Raw genomic sequence first — 26,994 nt, forward strand, 5'->3', positions numbered from 1 at the left:
GGCCAGTTCTAAGACTTGAGTGCTGCTCCCCACCCCCACATTTGAACAGTTACAGAACTGGCATGAGCCTGACAACTGACGCTATCTTAGACCAGACGGAATCTGGTAAATACCTCTTTCAAGCAGTTCCATTATTGCAGATGCAGGCGTCTGAGTTTAATGTGCAGTGGAATGCGGAGAATCTGTGGGAAGGGCAGTGACACAGGCGAGTGGAGCCTAGTTCAGGCCCTCCCCTGAAGGCCAAGGTCAGCGTTAGCGGTCTGTGCTGCTGTTTCCCATACAGATACAGCTCAGGTCAAGTTAAGCACCTTTCATACAACTGAAGAAATACATTAATGTACACACCAAACCAAAATCTGCCAAGTTCAGTTCTGTATATTTTCATATCCTTTCACAGATGCTAAGTGAATGCGTAAATTTGAGGTTCAACAGAACACAGCTACTTCTATAAAAAATAAATTTTATTAACAAAATGAGCTCACATTATAAAACCAAAATGAACCTTTGCTAATTTCTTGGCATTGTCTTTCTTACTAGGTACAGCACTGTAGACAATAAAACAAAATAAAATCAAAGCCCAGTTGCTCTGCCTGAGGCCTGTGAAACTGTGACAAATGGGCCACAGTCGTCATCTTTCACGTTCCTCCCACCACTGACCCGATGCAAAGCTGCTGGGACTCTCACTCCTCCTCAGCCTGTTGCCTTACCTGCCTGGCTACCCAGGCCTGGGAAGGACACACGCCTAAAGTTTAAAGGGAGAGCTCTCTCCTCAAACAGTGCTGAGAAGCCAGACTGCGAGGTTCCGCCTGCAACTCCTGAGAAGGTATCTCAAAAGCTGCTGCTTTATTGAGCGAGAGCCCACCACCACCGCGACCCGCCAGCTGCGGGTCTTCCCTGCCTCCGTTGGGGGCTGGCAGCTGTGGTGAAGGACGCAGGGGTCCAGGGATGTGGGGGTGGCGCGGGCCTTCCCCTCAGAACTTCTGAAGGAACTTGAGGACCAGGTCCCGCAGGCGGACTCGGAGCACCTCGTCGTCGTCACAGATGATATGGGTCGAGTCTTCCTCAATCTGGATGAGGGTCTCAGCTTCCTGCAGCAGGACGATATGGCCCTTGGCTGTGTCTTCCACCTTGATGTCGCTGAAGCCGTGCTGCACCAAGAGGAAAGGGGCAGGAGGGCATTTTAGCGTCCGAGATGCTCCTTCCCTGGTGGCTCACACGGTAAGTAAGAACTTGGCCTGCAGTACAGGAGACCCGGCGGACTCCAGTTCATGGGGTTGCGAAGAGTTGGACACGACTGAGCAACTAACACTTTCACTTTCCTTTCCAGCTTTGGCTACACTGAACATTCTAGAAACTGGCATTTTGGACTCTCCTCAATACAGTTCTTCAGAGCAGTCCCAGGACCTACTACAGCAATAGAATTCCAGGTGAAGCCCCCAACCATGCAAAAATCTCATAGAAACACCACAGAATTCCTACCACCTGCCTAAGCTTCTGTGTATCATCTGAGGAGCACATCCAGGCACCTGGGTTCAGGAGGCTCGGTGTTCCATCCCAGCCTCCCAGCCACACCTGGGGTCCCTGTAAAAACGCTCCACCCTGTTCCAGGAAGATGCCTTCCTCACCACAGGTACCAGTGACCTTGTGACCTGGCAAGTCCCTCCTGAAGGGGAAGATCCAGCAGTGTATCAAATACTTCTCCAGGGCCCCTCCAGTGCTAACTCAGAATCTCCTTACACATCAGATGGCAAGCTGAGAAAGAAGAAACGGAGTGGAAAGAAGAATGATTTGCCTGAGAAGGACACAACCATGGCCGAGGGAGGTTCTCCGTCTTTGGCGCAGAAAGGGATGTTCCTCTTGCAGGAGGAGATGGGGGCAGAAACTGGAATGGGAGACAGTCGGGTCAGGTCCCAGAGATCAACGCCTGGGAGAGCCAGACAGAAGTAAATAAGATCTTTCTGGGAAAGCAAGGTGTTTCAAGTTTTCAAGAAACAAGTGAAGCGTGAGTCCCATGAGTACAGCCGGGGGCACTGCACGGTCAGGAGGAACGCTGGTGTGTGCACAGCACACGGGGTTCCTAGGGGGTGTCCCCACATCACTAGCGGTCAGGGGAGCCCAACAACTCAGGGAAAGCCCTCCATTTGAGGAAGATTAAATGACAAGTGGAGAAAATTCCCAACAAAGACAAAGCCTTTAAGATTGGAAAGCACTCCGCTACTGAGTTAGTCTGGACAAAAGGCAGTAACTGACTTAGAAGAAAATCTCTTTTCCTGGAATGGTTTCTAGTGTTAACTGCAGTTCTTCCCGCAAGAAGCAGCATGAAAAATACTGTCTTTAGCCAACTGCTCCTCTTTTCTGTCAAGGACTCTCTAATTCTGATGCCAAAACAGTGGTCTCTGAAGCCCTGTGACTGAAGCCAGAATTACAAAACACTTTCAGGTTAATAAATTCTTTCTCCTCTTACGTGTAGTCATGAAATCTATTCCACCAGGCACCAGGGATGAAGAGTGGGAAGGGTGAGGAGCTGGGGGAGGGACCACCATCCTCCACCATGACCGCCTGCTTCTCTCTCCCACTACCCGTCTGGGAACCACTGGCCCCGCTCCCTGAGCTCCAGGAGATCAGGCCATCCTGACCCCTCTGCCCACACCACACTGGCATCTCCTCTGAGCCGGCCATGCAAAGGGTCTTCTCATACGAAAGTGGGGCCCTAAGGGGACAGACCCTTTCCTGGCCAGCCCCCTGCCCGACAGTCACAGCTATGTTTCTGAAGAAAGGCCCGTCCTCGGTCTGGTTCCCACAAAAAGTGGGGCTGGGGGGCAGTCTGGGGCAGCCTGGTAGTGGGGGTGGGGGAGGAAGGTCAGCTCCCCTCTTAACTCTGCAGCTCCCGCCTGGTTCGGGCCCCGCCCTGACCGAGGATGGGCAGATGCTGCGGGGACAGCGCACGGGCTCCTGGGAGGGACGCCAGTGCAGTCAGACGGCGCATGCGCAAGCCCACAGCGCTCACCTTCTCCAGTGTCTGCACGAACTGGTCCACCGGGATGGAGCCACTCAGCAGAGGCTTCAGAACCTTGCAGTCTGGGATGTCGTCACTGGCCCGCTTTCGCTTCTTGCCGCCAGTGGGCTGGGCGGGCCTGGGCGGAGGCTGGGCAGGAGGAAAACAGGGGTCTCGTCAAGCAATCACCTGGGAGCCCCAGGTCGGTGCAGGCTACCCGCAGGACCCTTTTCATGGGGGGGCCAGGGCCTGGCCTGGTGCCGCTGGGCCCTGTGTTCAGGGTCTCCGTCTCCAGCTGGCTCTCCACACAGTACACACAAGCTAAAGCCACCTAGCCACAGACTCATTATCTTAGCTGGCAAAGATACCTCCTTTTAGCAAGATCCGTTTTTAATTTTCAGTCGACTCAATTCAGTTGTGTCTGACCCTGTGACCCCTGTGGGCTGTAGCCCCCTCAGGCTCTTCTCTAAGTAAATTCTTAATAACCCACATTGGCAGCTGGACCTGGAGCAGAAGTACCAGGGCTGAGGACACAGCCTGTGGGGCCACACTGACCGGTTACAGTCCTTCCGTCAAGAAAACGAAGGGCAGAGCAACTGCCCCTACAATGGCGATAGTACAGGGAACTTGTGAGGCCTAAAGGAGACAATGCTGGTGAGGACCTGGTCCGGGGCCCAGCACTTTAAGTGGCTGCTACGGGCACACGACCCTGGGGAATGACAGAGGCAGAGCCCAGCCCTGAAGGGGGATCTCCTCACGAGAGTGAAGACAGCGGCCCAGACAGCTGCCCTCCAAGGTGGCAAATGTGCCTTGAAGTGAGGCTGAGGCTGGGGGGAGATGCCCTCCAGCTGCAGGGGCTCCCCAGGTTCCCAGCCCTTGGCCTGACTGCTTCGGGGCCCCCGAGGGCAGGGGCTGCGTCTGCCGTTGGGTCTGCCTCCCCTCCCACCTCATGCCTGTGGGCTCAGGATGGGCACCTGAGGAGAGTTTGTCTACTGAGCACCACCGGGGGAGCCGATGCTCCGGGGGCTGTGATAGCTCTAGAATGGTGGGCGGCCCCGTCCCTATGAATCGTTTCTCCTCCCTTTTCTCTCTCCAAGACACATGGCCAGAGAAATAAGCAGTGCCCTTTCCTTCAGATCTGAACCCTCAGGAAGTCTGACCTCTACTATGTGCTGGTGTAGGAAGCACTGTCCTGGCGGGCTGGCTGGAATGCCGGCACCTTCTCAGGAGGAAGGCTTCCAGTCCCCACAGGCCCTGGAGGTTCCTCCTGGAGCCCAGCCCAGCCCCCCCAGGATACCTGAAGAACGTGCTTGTTATCTTTAGTGTGCAGCACAGCCGAGACGGTTGCCAAGGAAATGCCAGGCTTAATCTCCATGGGCACCAGCGAGTCTGCAAGCTGGGAACAAAGAGGGGGGTTTTAGTCAGGTTCCCCATAAACTCGGGGCAGAGGGTGCTGCAGCTGTGCTGCCCAGGGTGAGGGGTTAGGAGGCCACGCTGGGCCACTGTGCACAGCCCAGGGATGGACGGTGAGAAACTGAAAGTCGTACAATGCCAGCAGGAGCCTTTAACACCCCACTTACACCAGTGAACAGATTACCCAAACAGAAGTCAATACGGAAACACTGGCCTCAAATGATACATTAGCCCAAATGGACTTAATAGATACAGAGAACATTCTATCCACAAACAGCAGAATATACCTTCTACCCAAGTGTACGTGGAACATTCTCCAGGAGAGATCATACGTGAGGCCACAATACAAGTCTCAGTAGATTTTACGAAGACTGAAATCACATCAAGCATCTTTTCCAACCATAACGCTATGAAACTGGAAATCAACTACATGAAAAACACACAAGTGCATGGAGGCTAAGCAATGTGCTACTCAACAATAAGTCACTGAGGAGATCAAAGAAGAAATGAAAAACATACCTGGAAACAAATGAAAATGTAAATACAGTGATTCATACTCTTTTAACACATGCTTATATGGTCATTTATGACAAAGGAAGCCAGAATATACAATGGGGAAGACAGTCTCTTCAATAAATGTTACTGGGAAGACTGGACAGCTACATACAAAGTCTTGTACCATGTAAAACAAACTCAAAGTAGATTAAAGACTTAAAATATAAGACCTTAAACCATAAAACTCCTAGAACAAAACATAGGCATCTTTGACACTAGTCTTTTATCAATTTTATTTCTGGATGTATCTCCTCAAGTACGGGATTCAACAGTAAAGATAAATGAGACTGCATCAAACAAAAAAGCTTTTGCACAGTGAAGGATACTGTCAACAAAACAAGAAGGCTGTCTAGGGTAAAGGAGAAGGTATTTACAAATGATGCACCAGATAATCCCGAATTCACAGAGAACTCATACAACTCAACATACCCCTGCGAAAATGGGCAGAAGACCTGAATAGGCATTTTCCCAAATAAGACATACAGATGGCCAGTTACTAATCAGGCAAGTGGATATCAACACCACAATGAGGTATCACCTCACACCTGTCAGAATGGTGGTTGTCAAAAAGACAACACATAACTGGTCGCGAGAATATAAAGAAAGGGGAACACTTGTGCTGGTGGGGTGGTAAATTAGTGGAGGTGCTATGGAAAACAGTATGGCGGTTTCTCAAAAAATTAAAAACAGAACTACCATATGACCCAGCAATTCCACTCCTGGGCATTTACTCAAAGAAAACAAAACACTAATTTGAGAAGATGAACGCACCCCTGTGTTCAAGGCAGCATTATTTACAATAGCTAAGATATGGAAGCCACCTAAATGTCTTCTGATGGATGAATGAAGAAGATGCGGTACACACAGACACACACACACACAAACATGGGATATTAGTCATAAAGAAAATGAAATTTTGCTGTGACAACGTGGACAGACCTAGAGGGTATTATGATAAGTGAATTCTAAAAAGCAAACCAAATGAACAAACATAAAAAAAACAAACTCAGTATGGAGAACAAGCAGGTGGTTGCAGAAGGGAGGCAGTGGCCAATTTCTCAAATAGGTGACAGAGACTGATTCAAGGGGATGAAATGTACATTACTGGAAATACAGTCAATAATATTGTAATATTATGGTAACAGACAGTGTGGTGATCATTTTGTAATGTAGAGATATACTGAATCACTATGTCATTATGCACCAGGAACTAACATGGAGGAAGGTGGGTCAAGTATACTTCAACTTAAAAAAAAAAGGGGGGTTGGGGGGCTTCCCTGGTGGCTCAGTGGTAAAGATTCCACCGGCCAATGCAGGACATACGGGTTCAGTCCCTGATCTGGGAAGAACCCAGATGCTGCAGGGCAGTTAGGCCTGTGCACAGCTATGGCGCCTATGCTCTGGAGCCCAGCACCCCAACTACCAGGCCCATGTGCCCTAGAGGCCATGCTCCCCAACAGGAGAAGCCACTGTGACGAGAAAGCGGTACCCTGCAGCTAGAGAGGAGCCCCACGCACCATAACTAGAGACAAGCCCGTGCAGCAAGACCCAGCACAGCCGAAAATAAAATAAATGAAATTTTAAAAGGAGAAAAAGATGTGACAGTGTTTAAAGTTCCCACTGAGAGATCCGTGCGCTCTAGGTGCCAGGCCACGCCCATCCACAAATACCGTTTTTCTTCTGATGCGGCGCTGACAAAGGTCAGGCTGCCGGGCAGACCTGTAAAGCCAAAGACCCGGCTGGGGCGGCTCACAGACGGCAGTGGGAGCCGAGCAGGCGCAGGACTCTCTCTGCGCAGCCCCAGGAGTAAAGTCATCTCCACGGAGACTCTGAAGTGGCAGCTCAGCCACAGGGAAGTCTATCCGGAGCCCACAGACGACTCAGGGAGGACATCTCTGGGAAGGAGGGCGCAGTCACTGGCCACCCCAGAAACAGAGGTTTTCTCTTAATGGAGGCCCCTGAGGGCTGATGACAGGGCTCCCGCTTTGCACACGCAGGGAGAGAGGAGTGTCTCCCAGGGAGCTGATCTGAGAAATGAGCATCCACTAGCTGTAGCAAAACTGAAAGAACCGTGACAGATTTTAACTCCTTCCTCTCACATGCACTTTCCAGGCAAAACCAAATGATACTTCTAGCTCTCTCTCTACATCCCACATACAAAGATTTACATGAAAGCATGTTTCTAAAAGTATTATTTGCAATTTGAAAACGCAAAATAATAAATGTTCACCAATAAAGGAACAGTGAAATGATGAGACATTCATGATACACCATTCATGAATGGTCTTCAGAAGCTTTTGAAGTATCTTGAATGACACAATATACTTACCTTTACACAACTAAGGTATTCTATGATACATGATTCAAACACACCCAGAACACAGTGAACAGACAAGGCAAATACACAAAAATTGGAATAGTAATTATGTTTGGTATTCAAACTAGGATTGACTTTTTTTTGGGTCTGTATCCTTTTCTTACTTCCCAAGTTTTCTAGAACGAACAAGCATACTTTTATGGAAAAATGAATCTTATGACACGGTCAGTCAAAGCCTGAGAAGGCCGAAGAGCCTTAAAAACGAAAGGAGGGCATCCAGAGCGCTGGTTCTCAGGCGAGGAGCAGGGATCCCACCTGCGCTCCTGGAGACTCAACATTCTGCCTTCCTTTTGCCTTTCACATTGGAAACTGACACATGGTCTCTGACACCAGTGGTTCTCCAATTTTAGTGGCATCAGACCCACGAGGAGGGCTGGCAGAGATCCAGAGGCTGGGCCTCACCTGGAGTCTCTGCCTCAGCAGGACTGAGGTGGGGCTGGAGAAACCTGCATTTCCAACAGGTTCTCAAGGCTGCTGCTGCTGGCCACAGTGGTCCCGAGCACCCCACTGCGATCCCCATGGGAAGGCGTGGGCCCTGTGCCCCAGCACCGCCACACCCCACATCAGTCAGGGGCTCTACACTCACTGGGGTTAAAGGACAAAATCTTCACAGAATAAAACCTTTAAGTTCTACTAAAATGCATGCAAATGATGATCATGCAAGGGGTGTAAACTTTCCTTACTTTTTGGTTACTTTCATGTCCTCCATCTACTGCTGAATTCAGTGACACCTGACCCTCACTGGTAAATGAGGTCCAGGAAGGACGAGAAAGCCCACAACCCTAAGGTGGTTAATAACAGAGCTGACAACAGCGTATTTGTTCTCCAGGCTCTGACCCCCCGGGTGACACACTGAACTTTAACAGAAGCAGCACTCCAGCAGGCCTGGTGTTGACACCTGTTACTTCATTACTGGAAACAGGAGGAGGGGGACTTCCCTGGTGGTCCGGCAGCTGAAACTTCACACTCCCAGTGCAGAGAGCCCAGGCTGGTTCCCTGATCAGGGAACTAGATCCCGCACGCTGCAACTCAGAGTTCACGAAGGGCTAGAGAGTCTAGATGTTCACTAAGGGCTAGCTCACTGCTGCAGCTGAAGAGGCAGCTGAAAAGCTCAGCTCGCTTCCCGGTTATATGCTAAGGGTCCGTGTATCTTGGTTCATCCGTGTGTGACACAAACTGCAAAGAAAGCCACCCCAGGACGGTCTTCCAGAGACTCAAGTGGAAACCCAGGGAAAGCCCGGGAAGCCCAATGCTCACCTCCGGCATGATTTCGATCTTCTCGTACCGACGCTTGAAGGGCAGGGCGAGGACCTCAGCACGCCGATAGGACATGGCGGGCGGCTGGCAGTCCACCATGAGGTCCATGCGGTGGGACTGCGCCGGGGGTGGCTGGGTGTACTGCTCGGGACAGACCACGTGCAGGGGCTGAGGATCGAGAGGGCGGGTCGGGGGGAGGAGGGCGTGAGGCGGCAGCAGGCCCAGTCTTGACCTCACCATCCCCACACACCACCCGGGCTCACCACAGGGCCGTTCGAACTCCCATCCTCTCAAACCCAAGTCACCAGGGACCAAAGTGTTGGGGGGAGAAGCATAGAAGTTTCAAGGAAAGCCATGGTGATGAGCAAGGGATTTACTGCCTCATCGTGCATTTATTTTCTCACTTTATTTAAGCCACTTTGAGGGTGACATCCAAAGGCCCGAAGGGTCTCCAAGTACCTGGAGGGCAGTCTCTCTATCCCTGACTGGCACCCTGACTCGCTGGCAAAGAAGAGCTGTGGCTTTCTGTACTAATCTGGGTTTCCAGTCTGGACCTGTAGGCCCACAGGTCCTACGCAGTGGGCGGTGACCAGGCCATGTCCTCAGTTGTGGAGGACATACCACGTCAGAGTTTTTTGGGTTTTGTTTTTATAAATGTCTTCTTTTATTATCTTGGGAGAAAAATAAGTAGGAAGCCAGTGTTTACTTCGGCCAAACATCACCCAACTGGACACAAGTGGTCCTCATCAAAAATAATATACTGCTTATGCTTGCTTTTCCTTCCAGTTTCGATTTTTTTTTAAGAGGAGAAACCTCTTTCAGGGTGGAAAGCCCACTGGTCTGGAATCTTGAGAGTACCAGGCCGAGCACCCTGGGGGCGGGGGTGAGGACATCGAGCCCTCGTCCCGCAGAGCAGAGTGCACAGAGGCTCCAGGACACAGAGCAACCGGCACAGTGGGCCCCCCCACTGCCCCGCCCCCTGTACCTGCACTTCTTTGAGTAGCTTTGACACCTGGATGAAATTCAGTCGTGTATCAATGGGGCAGTAGATGCATTTCATGGCTAAGGGCTGGTAGGGAGCCAGTGCTTCCAGGTACGAGAAGTCGGGTTCTAAGGGGAACGCAAGAAAGGAAATTAAAAATGAAGGTGCCGGGGGCTTCCCTGGCGGTTCAGTGGCTAAGACTCTGTGCTGCCAATGCTGGGTGTCTGGGTTTGATCCCTGGTCAGGGAACTGAAAGTAAGTATTAAAAATGAAAGCAACAGAGGGGTGGCCACGTGAGGAAGCGGCTGGTGGTCAAGGCCCAGCGGATGGACAGCGAGACAGCAGAGGCCCTGAGGGTACAGGAGAGAATCCTGACTTGGGGGGAGAGGAGTGATTTCCGGGTAGAGAGAGAGGGAGAGGCTGGACCAAGCGCTGCAGGCTGGATGTGGAGCTGCAGGCAGGAGTATGAGCTCAAGGTTTTCAACACTGACCGAGAGAGATGAGACAATGAAGGGATACCTAAGTAAATGAGGGAGAGAGGAAAGTTCTTTGCAACAAGATGCCAACTAACAAATGTAGAAGAAACCATGAAATTGATAAAAAAAAAAAAAAAGGTCGTGCATTGGCAGCCATCGCAGGAATAATTTATTCAGACCAGAGTCAGCAATAGATGCTGGGAAATTAGACAAACCTCTGGGGAAGATCAGATGAACAGACAGCCTCAAAGTGTCCCCCAAGAGATACTGATTAATACAAAAGTGGTGACTTCACAGTGGAGAAGTCTGGCGCAGGCCACTCAAAGCAAGAGCTCAAAGATCACCCCCATGCAAGAGACAAATCCCATGCCTCCTACTCGACAGGATGCAAAGAAGGAAAAGAAGGATCGTGACCTGCGTCAACGAGACGCCTGTGCTGAGGCCGCGGGGCCCATCCGTGGCACCAGTCCAGCGCCCAGGACTGTCCTTGCCTCACTGGCTGGCCTGTTCTTTGCGGAGCCCCACTAGAGCCAGCCTGCCAAGGACTGCTTACTCTAACCGAGAAAGCTGCCCACCTCGGGCCAAAAGCACTCGCTTAGTTCTGGCACGAAAAAAGACCTGCAGGTTCCTGACACAGCCTGTGCCCCGTGACGACACCACTTCCCATATGTAGCCCCCGGCTTCCACACACTGCTCCTTACCCGGGGAACTCTGGAGAATGCACAGAGTTTCCAAGTTTTTAAATGCTCACTCTTCCGGTGGATCCTGTCTACCCAAGAAGAACCCAGAAACCCCCAAAGGAGCCTGACCTGCCTGGGGGATGACTGCCTCTCTCTGATGGATACTGAGTATCCACCGTATGGATACAATTCCCAGGGGTCACACAACCAGAAAAAGTGGCCCAGAACCTGGCGGACGCTGTAAATGACACAGCTTGTGCTCTGGAAGTGCAGCACACCAGTTTAAATATAAATTCCTGACCCAGACAAATGCTGGCTGATGCACGTCACGGACAGTCACGTAGCCCTTGCTTTCTTTTCAGCTGGCTGAAGGGAAGTTTCTGGTCTCGAGGCACTTCTGCGCCTTGTCCTACCGTGCCCACTGTCACATCAGAGCCAACAGCCCTCAGAAAGAACAGGAGCCCCCCCCCCTTAGTCCTACTGCTGACAGCGTTCTCCAGATGACTTCCTATTTAGCCGAACCTGGCAATCAATGGTGAGGCTCTGGGCGGTGTGAATCTTACAGCCTGGCTTCCTCTGCCTGTGGCTAACAGGGGGCCTGGACGGAGCACGGCTACAACCACCAGCTGCTCCTCTGAGCGCTTCCGTCACTCGAGGCCAGGTCACGTCCTCCCGCTGCACACAAACCATCCCACACGAAGCCAACGTCACAAAAGGCTGCTCGGTGACCACCGTGGGTCAAGACCGAAACAAGGCCGTCTGTAGTCATTGCTGAGCGCAAGACCACAACCCTGTCCAAACCTCAAAACAAGCAAATGCCACCCTGTCCTGGCTCTGTTCTTCTAACCCTCTAGACAAGAATCAAGATGTCCAAGCAGAGAACTACTTCCGGTCCTGATGACACCCAAGCCGGAGCAATGCGCCCACCTCCAAGATCACCCAACCCAAGGCCCAGCCTGTAAGTTCTTTTGACCATGTCCTGCAACGCCTCCTGCCTCCCCCTGGCAGTCTCCCCGACTCACTGCAGTGAGTCAGCACCCAAGTTTGTTTGATTACTGGGATGTTCCTGGTGGTCTCTGGCTGGCCTCACTGCAGGCTGAGCATGGGGAAGGGGCCACTTGGCCCCAAACCTTTGGGCATAACTAGACTCCTCCACCACTCATGTCTTAAAAGTCATTAGAAAACTCCCAGAAGGCAACCGGTCCTTTTTCCCCAGGCTTTTGGGCCAGGCCTTGTAAGAACTCCTTCCTTATAACATTCACTAAAAGCACAGAGCTGCCCGAGGAGGAGCCACCCACAGTCCCATCTTACAGAGGTAACTTGGCTGAGGTTACAGTAACTCCGCCTAGATTTCATATCAAGGCTTTTTAACTTCAATGCCCATGAGAGTTTCAAATCCCAAGACTATCTGAAGACTCTGATTGATAAGATAATGATTAAGTAAAACCCCAAGCCAGAGCAAACTATAACCTAAGGAGAAAGATCCATCTTAGTCAGTAATTCCTTAAGTGAAGTTGCTCAGCTGTGTCCGACTCTGTGCGACCCGTGGACTGTAGCCCACCAAGCTCCTCTGTCCATGGGATTCTCCAGGCAAGAATACTAGAGTGGGTTGCCATTTCCTTCTCCAGGGGATCTTCCCGACCCAGGGATCGAACCCAGGTCTCCCATATTGCAGGCAGACGCTTTAACCTCGGCTCCACCAGGGAAGCCTTTAAATACAAGAATACAGTCTCTCAGAAAACCTCCTATAGAGACATGGAACTTCAGATCCAAGTACTAACATCAAAGATTTCAAGGGAGGAAAGGAAGCCAGGTTGAAAGAAGGAGGGGGAGGAGGCGGGAGAGGGGGCGAAAGGGGTGGCCTTATAGACGTCTTCTGCCACCTACAGATACCCAGGTATTATGGGACTTTTCCCTGGGCCTCCAGAGAAGGGAGGACAGGAACTCGGCCCTACCAGAACTCAGACCAGACCAGAACCAGAATTCGAGTTCTCTGCCAAGAGGAGGTGATCAGTCTCCAATCCTCAGCTCAGGCTGAGGGCCCTTCGACCAGATCCCTGCGTCCAGGACCGGGGGACTAGAAAAATAGGGAAGGATAGGGAGGGTTAAGGAGAGGAAAGAGAGAGGGAAGGGGAGAGAGATCAATAAAGTCTCCTGTTCCTTACTGGTCGGGGCACTCCGGCCAGTTGTCCGCAGCAGGAGGAGACCAGGGACAAAAGGGTCCCAGTTGCGGCCGCTGGGTCTGGTCCATTGGCAGGCAAGCTGGCCCCTGAGTACCCTGAGTGGTCAGGATGTCAGTCTCGGTGAAGAAGAGTCCCCGCCAGAGTCGCCATTTGTGGCAGGAAGGGGGACCCCTTCCAGGGGCCAAAACTCGGCTCTTGTCTAACACTCGGAAATGAATTGTCCGAGGAGACACATCTGCTGACAAAGCAAGAGATTTTATTGGGAAAGGGCACCCGGGTAGAGAGCAGTAGGGTAAGGAACCCAGGAGAACTGGGTTCCTTAAGGGTGAAGCGAGACTGATCACTAGAATTCCTGCAGTTTTTGAATAGCTTACAAAATCCTGTCAACAGTAGTTCTAGACCAGAAGTCTGTCTCGGGGACAAAATCCACAAAAACAGCTATGAAAGTCCTGTCCAGTGCACAGTCATCTAATGGGACATTTTGTTTTGTTCTTCTCCTCCGCCTGCTGGGTGATTTATCCTTTGGTATTTACAACAGAATAATGATCTAAAGAATTGATGCTTTTGAACTGTGGTGGTGGAGAAGACTCTTGAGAATCCCTTGAACAGCAAGGAGATCCAACCAGTTGATCCTAAAGGAAATCAATCCTGAATATTCATTAGAAGGACTGATGCTGAAGCTGAAGCTCTAATACTTTGGCCACCTGATGCAAAGAGCTGACTCACTGGAAAAGACTCTGATGCTGGGAAAGATTGAAGGCAGGAGGACAAGTGGGTGACAAAGGATGAGATGGTTGGATGGCATCACTGACTCAACAGACATGAGTCTGAGCAAGCTCTGGAAGATGGTGACGACAGGGGAGCCTGGTGTGCCGCAGTCCATGAGGTCACAAAGATTTGGACACGACAACAACAGTATCCTATTTACGCCTTACTGTCAAATTCTTCCCAAGGTCTCTACGTGGTAGGTGACATCCTACAGGTATTCAGGGATGGTCCCAGTGGGAAGCACAGGGTTTTGTTTGCTGGTTGATTTACCTGTGAAGATGACCGTGTTGAGACTCGACTTTCCCCAGAGCTCCATGAAATGGACCACGTCCCCGAACCGGAGGGAAGGGTGTCCAGTGAAGACCACGCACGGCTGCCTGAAGTCGTTGCTGAAGTCTCCATGGATGCTGGGGTAGTGCTTCAGCTTGTTGGTCTGAATGAGCTAGAGCACGTGTCAAAAGCACAGGAAGAGATGTTAGCCTGCCCATGAAGGAAGGCCTGCTGCACGGCAGAGCGAGTGGAGCACATTAAACATACAAGATAAGGATACAGGTGACAACCTACAACGTGACTTTCTCCAATAATGGGTCTTTTGGGTAACACTGGTCTATGTGTGTGTTAGTCATTCAGTCGTGTCCGACTCTGCGTCCTCACGGACTGCGGCCCGCAAGGTTCCTCTGTCCATGGAATTCTCCAGGCAAGAATGTTGGAGTGAGTAGCCATTCCCTTCTCCAAGGGATCTTCCTGACCCAGGGATCGAAGCCGGGTCTCCTGCATTGCAGGCAGATTCTCTACCATCCAAGCCATCAGGGAAGCTCTACAGCTGTCATACTTATCGGAAACTTGCTTTCAGGCTGTTCTGGCTGGATTCTGTCTAACCCTTCCTTTATAGCTCCCTAACACTCTGAGCCCCAGGCCCAGAAGTCCCCCAGAAGTCTCTGAAGTACAAGTAACTTTCCCAAACTCTGTGCATCACTGAGTTCTGTCAACAATTAACACCTCACACAAGTAACCTTGTTTACCAGCACAGGACCACCGCTTAGGAAGGTGGAGCTGTGTTACATCACCGTGGGGACTGAAACACAAGAAGCAAGGCTTTCAGAAACGTGCGTGGGAGGTGTGATGTCCTCCTCACAGAGAGCTGTGCTGAGGAGCAGGCCATGCATGGCTTCAAACCTGTCTCAAAAAGTGAATGTTCTGAACCATAAAGGTCCTCTTTTCAGTACAACCCCTGGAAATACTCCCCTGCCAATCAGGCCTGACCCAAGACAACACCGTAGACAGTGAGCACCACAGATGGCATCTTGCGACACTGCTCAGAAGTTCTTCGTGCTGCCCCAGCCCCACAGCTTCACTCTGGCACCAACAAGTCAGGTGATAAATACCCACACTTCAGAGACCCTCAGTATCAACTAGTATTGCCTTGAGAGGCTCAGTGGTAAAGAATCCGCCTGCAATAAGGGAGACCTGGGTTTGATCCCTGGGTCAGGAAGATCCCCTGGAAAAGGGAATGGCAAGCCACTCCAGTATTCTTGCCTGAAAAATTTCATGGACGGAGGAAATTGGCAGGCTACAGTCCATGAAGTTGCAAAGACTCAGACATGACTACGTGACTAAATGACGACAGCAACACTGCACTGAGGTGCTGTCTGATGGATAAAGAATTAGTGTGAGACATTTCTCGATCCTGTAGCCACTCCTAATGCATAAGAGGGGAGCCTGCAACAACTCCAAGCCCACCTGTCGCCACCCCAACAGTGAGGATGAGGCGAGAATGGGGCCATTCCCAAATGGAAACCCAACTTTCTTTACTCTGAAAGATTTAACCTTTAATTCCGAGAGACTGCTTTCATTAGCAAGACCACCCTGGAGGTCTTAATCAGGGGTCACATGCTTGGCTGGGATATGAATAGTAAAGATGGAACACTCATTGCATTTTTACTTCCCTTCCTAGTTACAAATAAAACTGACATTCTTTATAACCTATGTGGCCTAAAGCATTAGTCGCCCCAGTTAAATAGATACATGGCTGACTAAAGGACCAGTTCTCTTGCACCCACACATGTCAAGGATATGACTGGGAATCTAAGAGCAGCAGGTCTTTGCACATAAGTCACTTTTTAGGCACTTTAATTATTTTCCCCCCATTATATCTACTTGTCCAGCTGACTTACTACCTTTTTGACCATCCAGAATTACCTCTGTGCTGATTTAAGGTCTAAACTACACAGGCAGTGAAGCTGTAGGCAGGAATTCTGTAAAGCGGTTTTTTATCAGTACTAAAGGCAGAAGTGTATTTTCTCATGGGCACTGGTCACATGATACTGACTATCAATTCCATCGTGCCCTAATATCAATAAGCACATATTAGGAACCCTGATTGTGCAACTTTGGTCTTTTCCCATCCCTAGCTGTGAGTGGGACAAAGGTCATTCGTGACAAACTTGTGGGTAAGAACATGGTAATACCCTTGGAGATCAAGTTCTAAGGAAACACTAACCGTTACTAGGGGAGAGGCAAGTACACTTTCAGTGGTAAAGCCACCACCAAGCATGTTCTGCCACACTTAATGTTCCGACATGACTGGATTTCTACCCTGAGTTTCACTGTAGTAACGACAGAGTTACTGGAGACGGGAATGGCAAACCCCTTCAGCATTCTTGCCTTGAGAACCCCATGAACATTATGAAAAGGCAAAATGATAGGATACTGAAAGAGGAACTCCCCAGGGCAGTAGGTGCCCGATATGCTACTGGAGGTCAGTGGAGAAATAACTCCAGAAAGAATGAAGGGATGGAGCCAAAGCAAAAACAACACCCAGTGGTGGATGTGACTGGTGATAGAAGCAAGGTCCGATGCTATAAAGAGCAATGTTGCATAGGAACCTGGAATGTCGGGTCCATGAATCAGGGCAAATTGGAAGTGGTCAAACAGGAGATGGCAAGAGTGAATGTTGACATTCTAGGAATCAGTGAACTAAAATGGACTGGAATGGGTGAATTTAACTCAGATCACCATTATATCTACTACTACGGGCAGGAATCCCTCAGAAGAAATGGAGTAGCCATTATGGTCAACAAAAGAGTCCGAAATGCAGTACTTGGATGCAATCTCAAAAACGACACAGTGATCTCTGTTGGTTTCCAAGGCAAATCATTCAATATCACAGTAATCCAAGTCTATGCCCCAACCAGTAATGCTGAAGAACCTGAAGCTGAACGGTTCTATGAAGACCTATAAGACCTTTTAGAACTAACACCCAAAAAAGATGTCCTTTTCATTATAGGGGACTGGAATGCAAAAGTAGGAAGTCAAGAAACACCTGGAGTAACAGGCAGATTTGGCTTTGGAATACGGAATGAAGCAGGGCAAAAACTAATAGAGTTTTGCCAAGATAATGCACTGGACATCACCAGATGGTCAACACCGAAATCAGATTGATTATATTCTCTGCAGCAAAAGATGGAGAAGCTCTATACAGTCAACAAAAACAAGACCAGGAGCTGACTGTGGCTCAGATCATGAACTCCTTATTACCAAATTCAGACTTAAATTGAAAAGAGCAGGGAAAACAGCTAGACCATTCAGGTATGACCTAAATCAAATCCCTTATGATTATATAGGAGAAGTGAGAAATAGATTAAAGGACTTAGATCTGATAGAGTGCCTGATGAACTATGGAATGAGATTTGTGACACCGTACAGGAGACAGGGATCAAGACCATCCCCATGGAAAAGAAATGCAAAAAAGTAAAATGGCTGTCTGGAGAAGCCTTAAAAACATTTGTGCAAAGAAGAGAAGCAAAAAGCCAAGGAGAAAAGGAAAGATATAAGCATCTGAATGCAGAGTTCCAAAGAATAGCAAGAAGAGATAAGAAAGCCTTCTTCAGCGATCAATGCAAAGAAATAGAGGAAAAGAACAGAATGGGAAAGACTAGAGATCTCTTCAAGAAAATTAGAGATACCAAGGGAACATTTCACACAAAGATGGGCTCGATAAAGGATAGAAATGGTATGGACCTAACAGAAGCAGAAGATATTAAGAAGAGATGGCAAGAATACACAGAACTGTACAAAAAGGATCTTCATGAACTGGATAATCTCGATGGTGTAATCACTCACCTAGAGCCAGACATCCTGGAATGCGAAGTCAAGTGGGCCTTAGAAAGCATCATTACGAACAAAGCTAGTGGAGGTGATGGAATTCCAGTAGAGCTATTTCAAATCCTAAAAGATGCTGCTGTGAAAGTGCTGCCCTCAATATGCCAGCAAATTTGGAAAACTCAGCAGTGGCCACAGACTGGAAAAGGTCAGTTTTCATTCCAATTCCAGAGAAAGGCAATGCCAAAGAATGCTCAAACTACCGCACAATTGCACTCATCTCACATGCTAGTAAAGTAATGCTCAAACTACTGCACAATTGTACTCATCTCACACGCTAGTAAAGTAATGCTCAGGCTCCAGCAATACGTGAACCGTGAACTTCCTGATGTTCAAGCTGGTTTTAGAAAAGGCAGAGGAACCAGAGATCAAATTGCCAACATCCGCTGGATTATGGAAAAAGCGAGAGAGTTCCAAAAAAATATCTATTTCTGCTTTATTGACTATGCTAAAACCTTTGACTGTGTGGATCACAATAAAGTGTGGAAAATTCTGAAGGAGATGGGAATACCAGACCACCTGACCTGCCTCTTGAGAAATCTGTATGCAGGTCAGGAAGCAACAGTTAGAACTGGACATGGAACAACAGACTGGTTCAAAATAGGAAAAGGAGTATGTCAAGGCTATATATTGTCACCCTGCTTATTTAACTTCTATGCAGAGTACATCATGAGAAACGCTGGACTGGAAGAAACACAAGCTGGAATCAAGATTGCTGGGAGAAATATCAATAACCTCCGATATGCAGATGACACCACCCGTATGGCAGAAAGTGAAGAGGAAGTAAAAAGCCTCTTGATGAAAGTGAAAGAGGAGAGTGAAAAAGTTGGCTTAAAGCTCAACATTCAGAAAACGAAGATCATGGCATCCGGTCCCATCACTTCATGGGAAGTAGATGGGGAAACAGGGGATACAGTGTCAGACTTTATCTTTTGGGGCTCCAAAATCACTGCAGATGGTGACTGCAGCCATGAAATTAAAAGACGCTTACTCCTTGAAAGAAAAAGTTATGACCAACCTAGATAGCATATTCAAAAGCAGAGACATTACGTTGTCCACTAAGGTCCGTCTAGTCAAGGCTATGGGTTTTCTTTTTTTTTTTTTTTTAAATTTTAATATCTTTAATTCTTACATGTATTCCCAAACATGAACCCCCCTCCCACTTCCCTCCCCATAACATCTCTGTGGGTCATCCCCATGCACCAGCCCCAAGCATGCTGCATCCTGCGTCAGACATAGACTGGCGATTCAATTCTTACGTGATAGTATACATGTTAGAATGTCATTCTCCCAAATCATCCCACCCTCTCCCTCTCCCTCTGAGTCCAAAAGTCCGTTATACACATCTGTGTCTCTTTCCCTGTCTTGCATACAGGGTCGTCATTGCCATCTTCCTAAATTCCATATATATGTGTTAGTATACTGTATTGGTGTTTTTCTTTCTGGCTTACTTCACTCTGTATAATCGGCTCCAGTTTCATCCATCTCATCAGAACTGATTCAAATGAATTCTTTTTTACAGCTGAGTAATACTCCATTGTGTATATGTACCACTGCTTTCTGATCCATTCATCTGCTGATGGACATCTAGGTTGTTTCCATGTCCTGGCTATTATAAACAGTGCTGCGATGAACATTGGGGTACATGTGTCTCTTTCAATTCTGGTTTCCTCGGTGTGTATGCCCAGAAGTGGGATTGCTGGGTCATAAGGTAGTTCTATTTGCAATTTTTTTAAGGAATCTCCACACTGTTCTCCATAGTGGCTGTACTAGTTTGCATTCCCACCAACAGTGTAGGAGGGTTCCCTTTTCTCTACACCCTCTCCAGCATTTATTGCTTGCAGATTTTTGGATCGCAGACATTCTGACTGGTGTGAAGTGGTACCTCATTGTGGTTTTGATTTGCATTTCTCTGATAATGAGTGATGTTGAGCATCTTTTCATGTGTTTGTTAGCCATCCGTATGTCTTCTTTGGAGAAATGTCTATTTAGTTCTTTGGCCCATTTTTTGATTGGGTCGTTTATTTTTCTGGAATTGAGCTGCATAAGTTGCTTGTATATTTTTGAGATGAGTTGTTTGTCAGTTGCTTCATTTGCTATTATTTTCTCCCATTCAGAAGGCTGTCTTTCACCTTGCTTATAGTTTCCTTTGTTGTGCAGAAGCTTTTAATTTTAATTAGATCCCATTTGTTTATTTTTGCTTTTATTTCCAGAATTCTGGGAGGTGGATCATAGAGGATCCTGCTGTGATTTATGTCTGAGAGTGTTTTGCCTATGTCCTCCTCTAGGAGTTTTATAGTTTCTGATCTTACATTTAGATCTTTAATCCATTTTGAGTTTATTTTTGTGTGCGGTGTTAGAAAGTGATCTAGTTTCATTCTTTTACAAGTGGTTGCCCAGTTTTCCCAGCACCACTTGTTAAAGAGATTGTCTTTACTCCATTATATATTCTTGCCTCCTTTGTCAAAGATAAGGTGTCCATATGTGTGTGGATTTATCTCTGGGCTTTCTATTTTGTTCCATTGATCTATATGTCTGTCTTTGTGCCAGTACCATACTGTCTTGATGACTGTGGCTTTGTAGTAGAGCCTGAAGTCAGGCAAGTTGATTCCTCCAGTTCCATTCTTCTTTCTCAAGATTGCTTTGGCTATTCGAGGTTTTTGTATTTCCATACAAATCTTGAAATTATTTGTTCTAGTTCTGTGAAAAATGTGGCTGGTAGCTTGATAGGGATTGCATTGAATTTGTAAATTGCTTTGGGTAGTATACTCATTTTCACTATATTGATTCTTCTGATCCATGAACATGGTATATTTCTCCATCTATTAGTGTCCTCTTTGATTTCTTTCATCAGTGTTTTATAGTTTTCTATATATAGGTCTTTAGTTTCTTTAGGTAGATATATTCCTAACTATTTTATTCTTTTCGTTGCAATGGTGAATGGAATTGATTCCTTAATTTCTTTTTCTACTTTCTCGTTATTCGTGTATAGGAATGCAAGGGATTTCTGTGTGTTGATTTTATATCCTGCAACTTTACTATATTCATTGATGAGCTCTAGTAATTTTCTGGTGGAGTCTTTAGGGTTTTCTATGTAGAGGATCATGTCATCTGCAAACAGTGAGAGTTTTACTTCTTCTTTTCCAATTTGGATTCCTTTTATTTCTTTTTCTGCTCTGATTGCTGTGGCCAAAACTTCCAGAACTATGTTGAATAGTAGCGGTGAAAGTGCACACCCTTGTCTTGTTCCTGACTTTAGGGAAATGCTTTCAATTTTTCACCATTGAGGATAATGTTTGCTGTGGGTTTGTCATAGATAGCTTTTATTATGTTGAGGTATGTTCCTTCTATTCCTGCTTTCTGGAGAGTTTTTATCATAAATGGATGTTGAATTTTGTCAAAGGCCTTCTCTGCATCTATTGAGATAATCATATGGTTTTTATTTTTCAATTTGTTAATGTGGTGAATTACATTGATTGATTTGCGGATATTGAAGAATCCTTGCATCCCTGGGATAAAGCCCACTTGGTCATGGTGTATGATCTTCTTAATGTGTTGTTGGATTCTGATTGCTAGAATTTTGTTGAGCATTTTTGCATCTATGTTCATCAGTGATATTGGCCTGTAGTTTTCTTTTTTTGTGACATCTTTGTCAGGTTTTGGTATTAGGGTGATGGTGGCCTCATAGAATGAGTTTGGAAGTTTACCTTCCTCTGCAATTTTCTGGAAGAGTTTGAGGAGGATAGGTGTTAGCTCTTCTCGAAATTTTTGGTAGAATTCAGCTGTGAAGCCGTCTGGACCTGGGCTTTTGTTTGCTGGAAGATTTCTGATTACAGTTTCAATTTCTGTGCTTGTGATGGGTCTGTTAAGATTTTCTATTTCTTCCTGGTTCAGTTTTGGAAAATTGTACTTTTCTATGAATTTGTCCATTTCTACCACGTTGTCCATTTATGGTTTTTCCAATAGTCATGCATGGATGTGAGAGTTGGACTGTGAAGAAGGCTGAGTACCAAAGAACTGATGCTTTTGAACTGTGGTGTTGGAGAAGACTCTTGAGAGTCCCTTGGACTGCAAGGAGATCCAACCAGTCCATTCTGAAGGAGATCAGCCCTGGGATTTCTTTGGAAGGAATGATGCTGAAGCTGAAGCTCCAGTACTTTAGCCACCTCATGCGAAGAGTTGACTCACTGGAAAAGACTCTGATGCTGGGAGAGATTGGGGGCAGGAGGAGAAGGGGACGACCCAGGATGAGATGGCTGGACGGCATCACGGACTCGATGGACGTGAGTCTGAGTGAACTCCGGGAGTTGGTGATGGACAGGGAGGCCTGGCGTGCTGCGATTCATGGGGTCGCAAACAGTCGGACATGACTGAGCGACTGAACTGAATGACAGAGTTTGCAAAAGCCTTGGCGACTGTTAAGACAGTACGAGGGGGCCTTCCTGGTGGCTCAGTGGTAAAGAATCCGCCTGTCAATGCAGGAGACATGAGTTCTATCCCTGATCCCGGAAGATCCCTCATGCCACGGAACAACTGAGCCCGTGCGCCACAGTTACTGAGCCTATGCTCTAGAGCGCGGGAGCCGCAACTGCTGAAGCTCCTGCACCAGAGTCTGTGCTCTGCAATAAGAGAAGCCACCACAAGGAGAAGCCAGAGCGCTGCAGCGAGAGAGTAGCTCCTGCTCTCCTCAGCCAGAGCCAAGCCCGTGCAGCAGCAAAGACCTAGCACTGCTCACTGCCCCCACAAAAACAGTATAAGGGCTGCATGGGACTTCCCTGGAGGCCCAGTTAAGACTGCCTTCCAAGGAGGGGGCGCAGGTTCAGTCCCTGGCTGGGGAACCAAGATCCCACATGCCACATGGTGCAGCCAAGAGAATTAAAAGACAAAAACAGGACAGTATGAGGACTGCAAGTAACTTGCTCAAAACCTTCCATCATCCTAGTTAATGAAAGACCCATCTTTGGAAGGAGAAAAACAATAGTAAGATTTAAAATAATTAGCAGGACATTTGTTGCAATTTACTCTTGAGTCAAAGAGTTAATTGCATAATAAGTCAGTCAGCGAAATCCCTATACGTTAAGTACCTGCACAGACGTACCTAACTGGATGGCATTTTTACAAACTGAAAACATCCGTGTTCCCATTCGCACATCAGGAAACAGCATCACCAGCTCCTCAGAAATGCCCCTTGTTCACTTCCAAGCCCTGCCTGCCCCCGCGGCTGTCTCTGTGATGACCAGTCTCCTGACTTCTAATATCAAAGGTGAGCTTTCTGTATGTGTGAAAGTGTTAGTTGCTCAGTCATGTCCGACCCTTTCGTGACCCCAGGGACTGCAGCCCGCCAGGCTCCTCTGTCCATGGGATTTCCCAGGCAAGAACACTGGGAGTGGGTAGCCATTCCCTTCTCCAGGGGGATCTTCCCGACCTAGGGATTGAACTCGGGTCTCCTGCACTGCAGGCGTACCCTTTACCACCCGAGCCACTAAGGAAGCCAAGAGCACCATAGGACGTTCATATGATATGCTATGAAATATTAGGCAGCAATAACAACAGTGAGGCACACAGAGCAACGTTCATCATTTACTGTCGGTTGAAACACAAAAGTAGACAAAAAACTGGGCACATACAGCCATATAAAAGCACTACTGGTTCTGTGAAAAAGGGGGAACTTTTCTGTTGTTTAAATTGAAATATTGTCATTTTCATCATTAAGTATTTATACCAAGGACATAAGCTATGTTTAGTATCTTATACTAAAAAACATAACTTAGTTGCTCAGTCGTATCGGTCTCTTTGCAACTCCAAGGACTGTAGCCCGCCAGGTTCCTCTGTCCATGGGATTCTCCAGGCAAGAACACTGGACTGGGTTGCCATTTCCTTCTCCAGGGGATCTTCCTGACCCAGGGATTGAATCCGTGTCCCTTGCGTCTCCTGCGCTAACAGGTGGGTTCCTTACCACTAGCGCCCCCTGGGAAGCCCTTACACTAAGACGTAACCAACTGGTAGGAAGACTTTGACAATAAGTAAAGCTATTATGCAAAAAAGGCAGTAGTAGATACTAGAATAATATTTCTCACCCAGTCAATGAAACTGAAGTAGACTATGAACTGAGCAACATACTGGAAATGTTAAGGTGTTAATAAAAAAAGAAAATAACACGTCTTGAGTTAGCATATTCACAGCCACCTTACAAGGCAAACAGAAGGCTGTATCAGTTTATCTCCACATTTCTTAATTCTAATGACCTGCTATTTCCACCCACATACCTTTACCTACATTTCTTACTCGCTGTGACCCAGTGATTCCATTTTCTTACCTCAGCATGAGGAAAAGGCGGTTCTGGGAGATACACCTTAGTCTGTTTGTTGTGACAAAGCCTTAAAAAAAAAAAAAAAAAAATCAGCACATTAGGCACGGTGCATAGAGGCATTTGCTGCCACCTAGAGGTTACACAGTGCAATTAAATGCTGACGTTTAAAATTTTCCTGCCAGTCAATCTCACTGTAAATAAAAAGTCGGCATTTATAAAGTAATCAGGATGTAAGTCTCTTGTGAGCGTATTTTTAACCTTTGAAATTCCTCAATATATTTTTTCCCTTAAAACACAAGCTTCTTATTTTGGAGTAATTTTAGATTTACCGAAAATTTGCAAAGATAGTACAGAGTTCCCATATACCTTTCACCATCTCACTATGTTTTGTTAAACTAAGACATTGACATCAGTACATTACAGTTAGCTAAGCTCTAGACTCTACTAAGCTGCCACCAGTTTTTCCACTGATTTTTTTTTTCTCTTCCAGGATCCAATCCAAGATACTGTATTTCATTTAGTTGCGATCAGTTTTTTGGCTGTACCACAGGCTTACAGGATCTTAATTCCCAGACCAGGGATTGAACGCACGCCTCCTGCAGTGGACGCACGAAGTCCTAACCAATGGACCACCAGGGAATTCCACAGTGATCAATTTTGAGTAGAAAGTAATTTTCTGTTGAGACAGATTTCTATTTTATACATGTACCATTTCATAAACAGCAGAATTTGGTAAGTCAAACTGGAGAGTGATAAACCTCTCTAGGAACTATCTTAATCCAGAGACACTGACTGTTTTAGGTAGTCTATTTTTCCCTAGTCAGACATGACATTTAAGACATGGAGATTTCTGGAAAAGCAAATGTGATAAAAAGTTAATCAAGGTATGTGGTGTTCTGTAGGTCTGACATTTTTAAGTTGGGGAAAAAAATACATGCACTGATTGTTAGAACCTACTTCTAAGAATCCTACTAAAGCAGAATTAAAGCATTTCAACAAGTCTAACAGATATTACTTTTGATGGAATAATTCAGGACTCTGGGGGTCTAGGCTTCGTCTGAACTTCAATATACAATCTATTATCTACTGTTTCCTACCTTTGGCTGAACTCGACTTTCAAAACATCACTTTATATCCTTTGTGGAAGAAGATGTAGAATACAAAAACAAGATACTTTTTGAAGGGTTACTTATTAATAGTGTCTAAACAGACAATAGTAGTGTCTTTATTTCAAACTCAGTAAGAGGGATAAATAAAAGAGCTTGGTTTAAAACTTTAATGTAGAGTGCTGCAAAGGATAATATATCAGTTAGGATCAGTACATGAAAGTATAAAACTAAAATACTTCTGTCAAAAAAATAAAAGAGATAAATGCATTTCACGCGAAGATGGGCACAATAAAGGACAGAAATGGTATGGACCTAACAGAAGCAGAAGATATAAAGTGGAGGTGGCAAGAATACATAGAAGAACTATACAAAAATGATCTTCATGACCCAGACAACCATGATGGTCTGATCACTCACCTAGAGCCAGACATCCTGGAATGTGAAGTCAAGTGGGCCTTAGGAAGCATCACTACTAACAAAGCTGGGATTCCAACTGAGCTATTTCAAGTCTTAAAAGACGATGCTTTGAAGTGCTGCACTCAATATGCCAGCAAATTTGGAAAACTCAGTAGTGCCCACAGGACTGGAAAAGGTCAGTTTTCATTCCAATTCTAAAGAAAGGCAATGCCAAAGAATGTTCAAACTACCGCATAATTGCACCTATATCATATACTAGCAAAGTAATGCTCAAAATTCTCCAAGTCAGATTTCAACAGTACATGAACTGAGAACTTCCTGAAGTTCAAGCTGCATTTAGAAAAGGCAGAGGAACCAGAGATCAAATTGCCAACATTTGTTGGATCATCGAAAGAAAGAGAATTCCAGAAAAACATCTATATCTGCTTCACTGACTACACTAAAGCCTTTGACTGTGTGGATCACAACAACTGTGGAAAATTCTTCAAGAGATGGAAATACCAGACCACCTGACTTGCCTCCTGAGAAATCTGTATGCAGGTCAGGAAGCAACAGTTAGAACGGGACATGGAACAACGGACTGTGTCCAAGCTGGGGAAGGAGTATGTCGAGGACATATATTGTCACCCTGCTTATTTAACTTATATGCAGAGTACATCATGAGAAATGCTAGGCTGGATGAAGCACAAGCTGGAATCAAGATTGCCAGGAGAAATATCAATAACCTCAGATATGCAGATGACACCACTTTTATGGCAAAAAGCTCTTGATGACTAAAGAGCCTCTTGATGAAAGTGAAAGAGGAGAGTAAAAAAGCTGACTTAAAACTCAACATTCAAAAAACTAAGATCATGGCATCTGGCCCCATCACTTCATGGCAAACAGATGGGAAACAACGGAAACAGTGACAGACTTGATTTTCTTGGGCTCTAAAATCACTGTAGATGGTGACTGCAGCCAGGAAATTAAAAGACTCTTGCTCCTTGGAAGAAAAGCCATGACCAACCTAGACAGCATATTAAAAAGAAGAGACATTACTTGGTGGACAAAGTCCGTCTAGTTAAAGCTATGGTTTTTCCAGTAGTCATGTATGGATGTGAGAGTTAGACCATAAAGAAAACTGAGCACCAAAATTGATTATTTTGAACTGTGGTGTTGGAGAAGACTCTTGAGAGTCCCTGGGACTGCAAAGAGATCAAACTAGTCAACCCTAAAGGAAATCAGTCTGAATGTTCACTGGAAGGACTGATGCTGAAGCTGAAAACTCCAATACCTTGGCCACTAGATGTGAAAAACTGACTCATGTGAAAA

The 26,994-nt window shown here is 46.8% G+C and overlaps 1 protein-coding gene across 3 annotated transcripts in view; it reads right to left on the reverse strand.

Annotated features, from left to right (window-relative positions):
• Positions 1–443: 443 nt before the first annotated feature.
• Positions 444–26,994, reverse strand: part of INTS9 (integrator complex subunit 9) — a 143,824-nt gene continuing 117,273 nt past the window's right edge. For all 3 annotated transcript variants that reach the window (XM_004004441.6, XM_060409571.1, XM_060409572.1), the window contains 7 exons: positions 24,164–24,224; positions 13,957–14,128; positions 9,583–9,707; positions 8,598–8,765; positions 4,293–4,391; positions 3,008–3,145; positions 444–1,148 (listed from right to left, as the gene is read on the reverse strand). In XM_004004441.6, coding sequence (XP_004004490.1) covers positions 972–1,148; positions 3,008–3,145; positions 4,293–4,391; positions 8,598–8,765; positions 9,583–9,707; positions 13,957–14,128; positions 24,164–24,224 — 940 coding nt within the window. In that variant the 3' untranslated portion in view covers positions 444–971. The remainder of the gene's footprint in view (positions 1,149–3,007; positions 3,146–4,292; positions 4,392–8,597; positions 8,766–9,582; positions 9,708–13,956; positions 14,129–24,163; positions 24,225–26,994) is intronic.

The sequence above is a fragment of the Ovis aries genome, chromosome 2, assembly GCF_016772045.2.
Source record: "Ovis aries strain OAR_USU_Benz2616 breed Rambouillet chromosome 2, ARS-UI_Ramb_v3.0, whole genome shotgun sequence".
Lineage (NCBI taxonomy): Eukaryota > Metazoa > Chordata > Mammalia > Artiodactyla > Bovidae > Ovis > Ovis aries.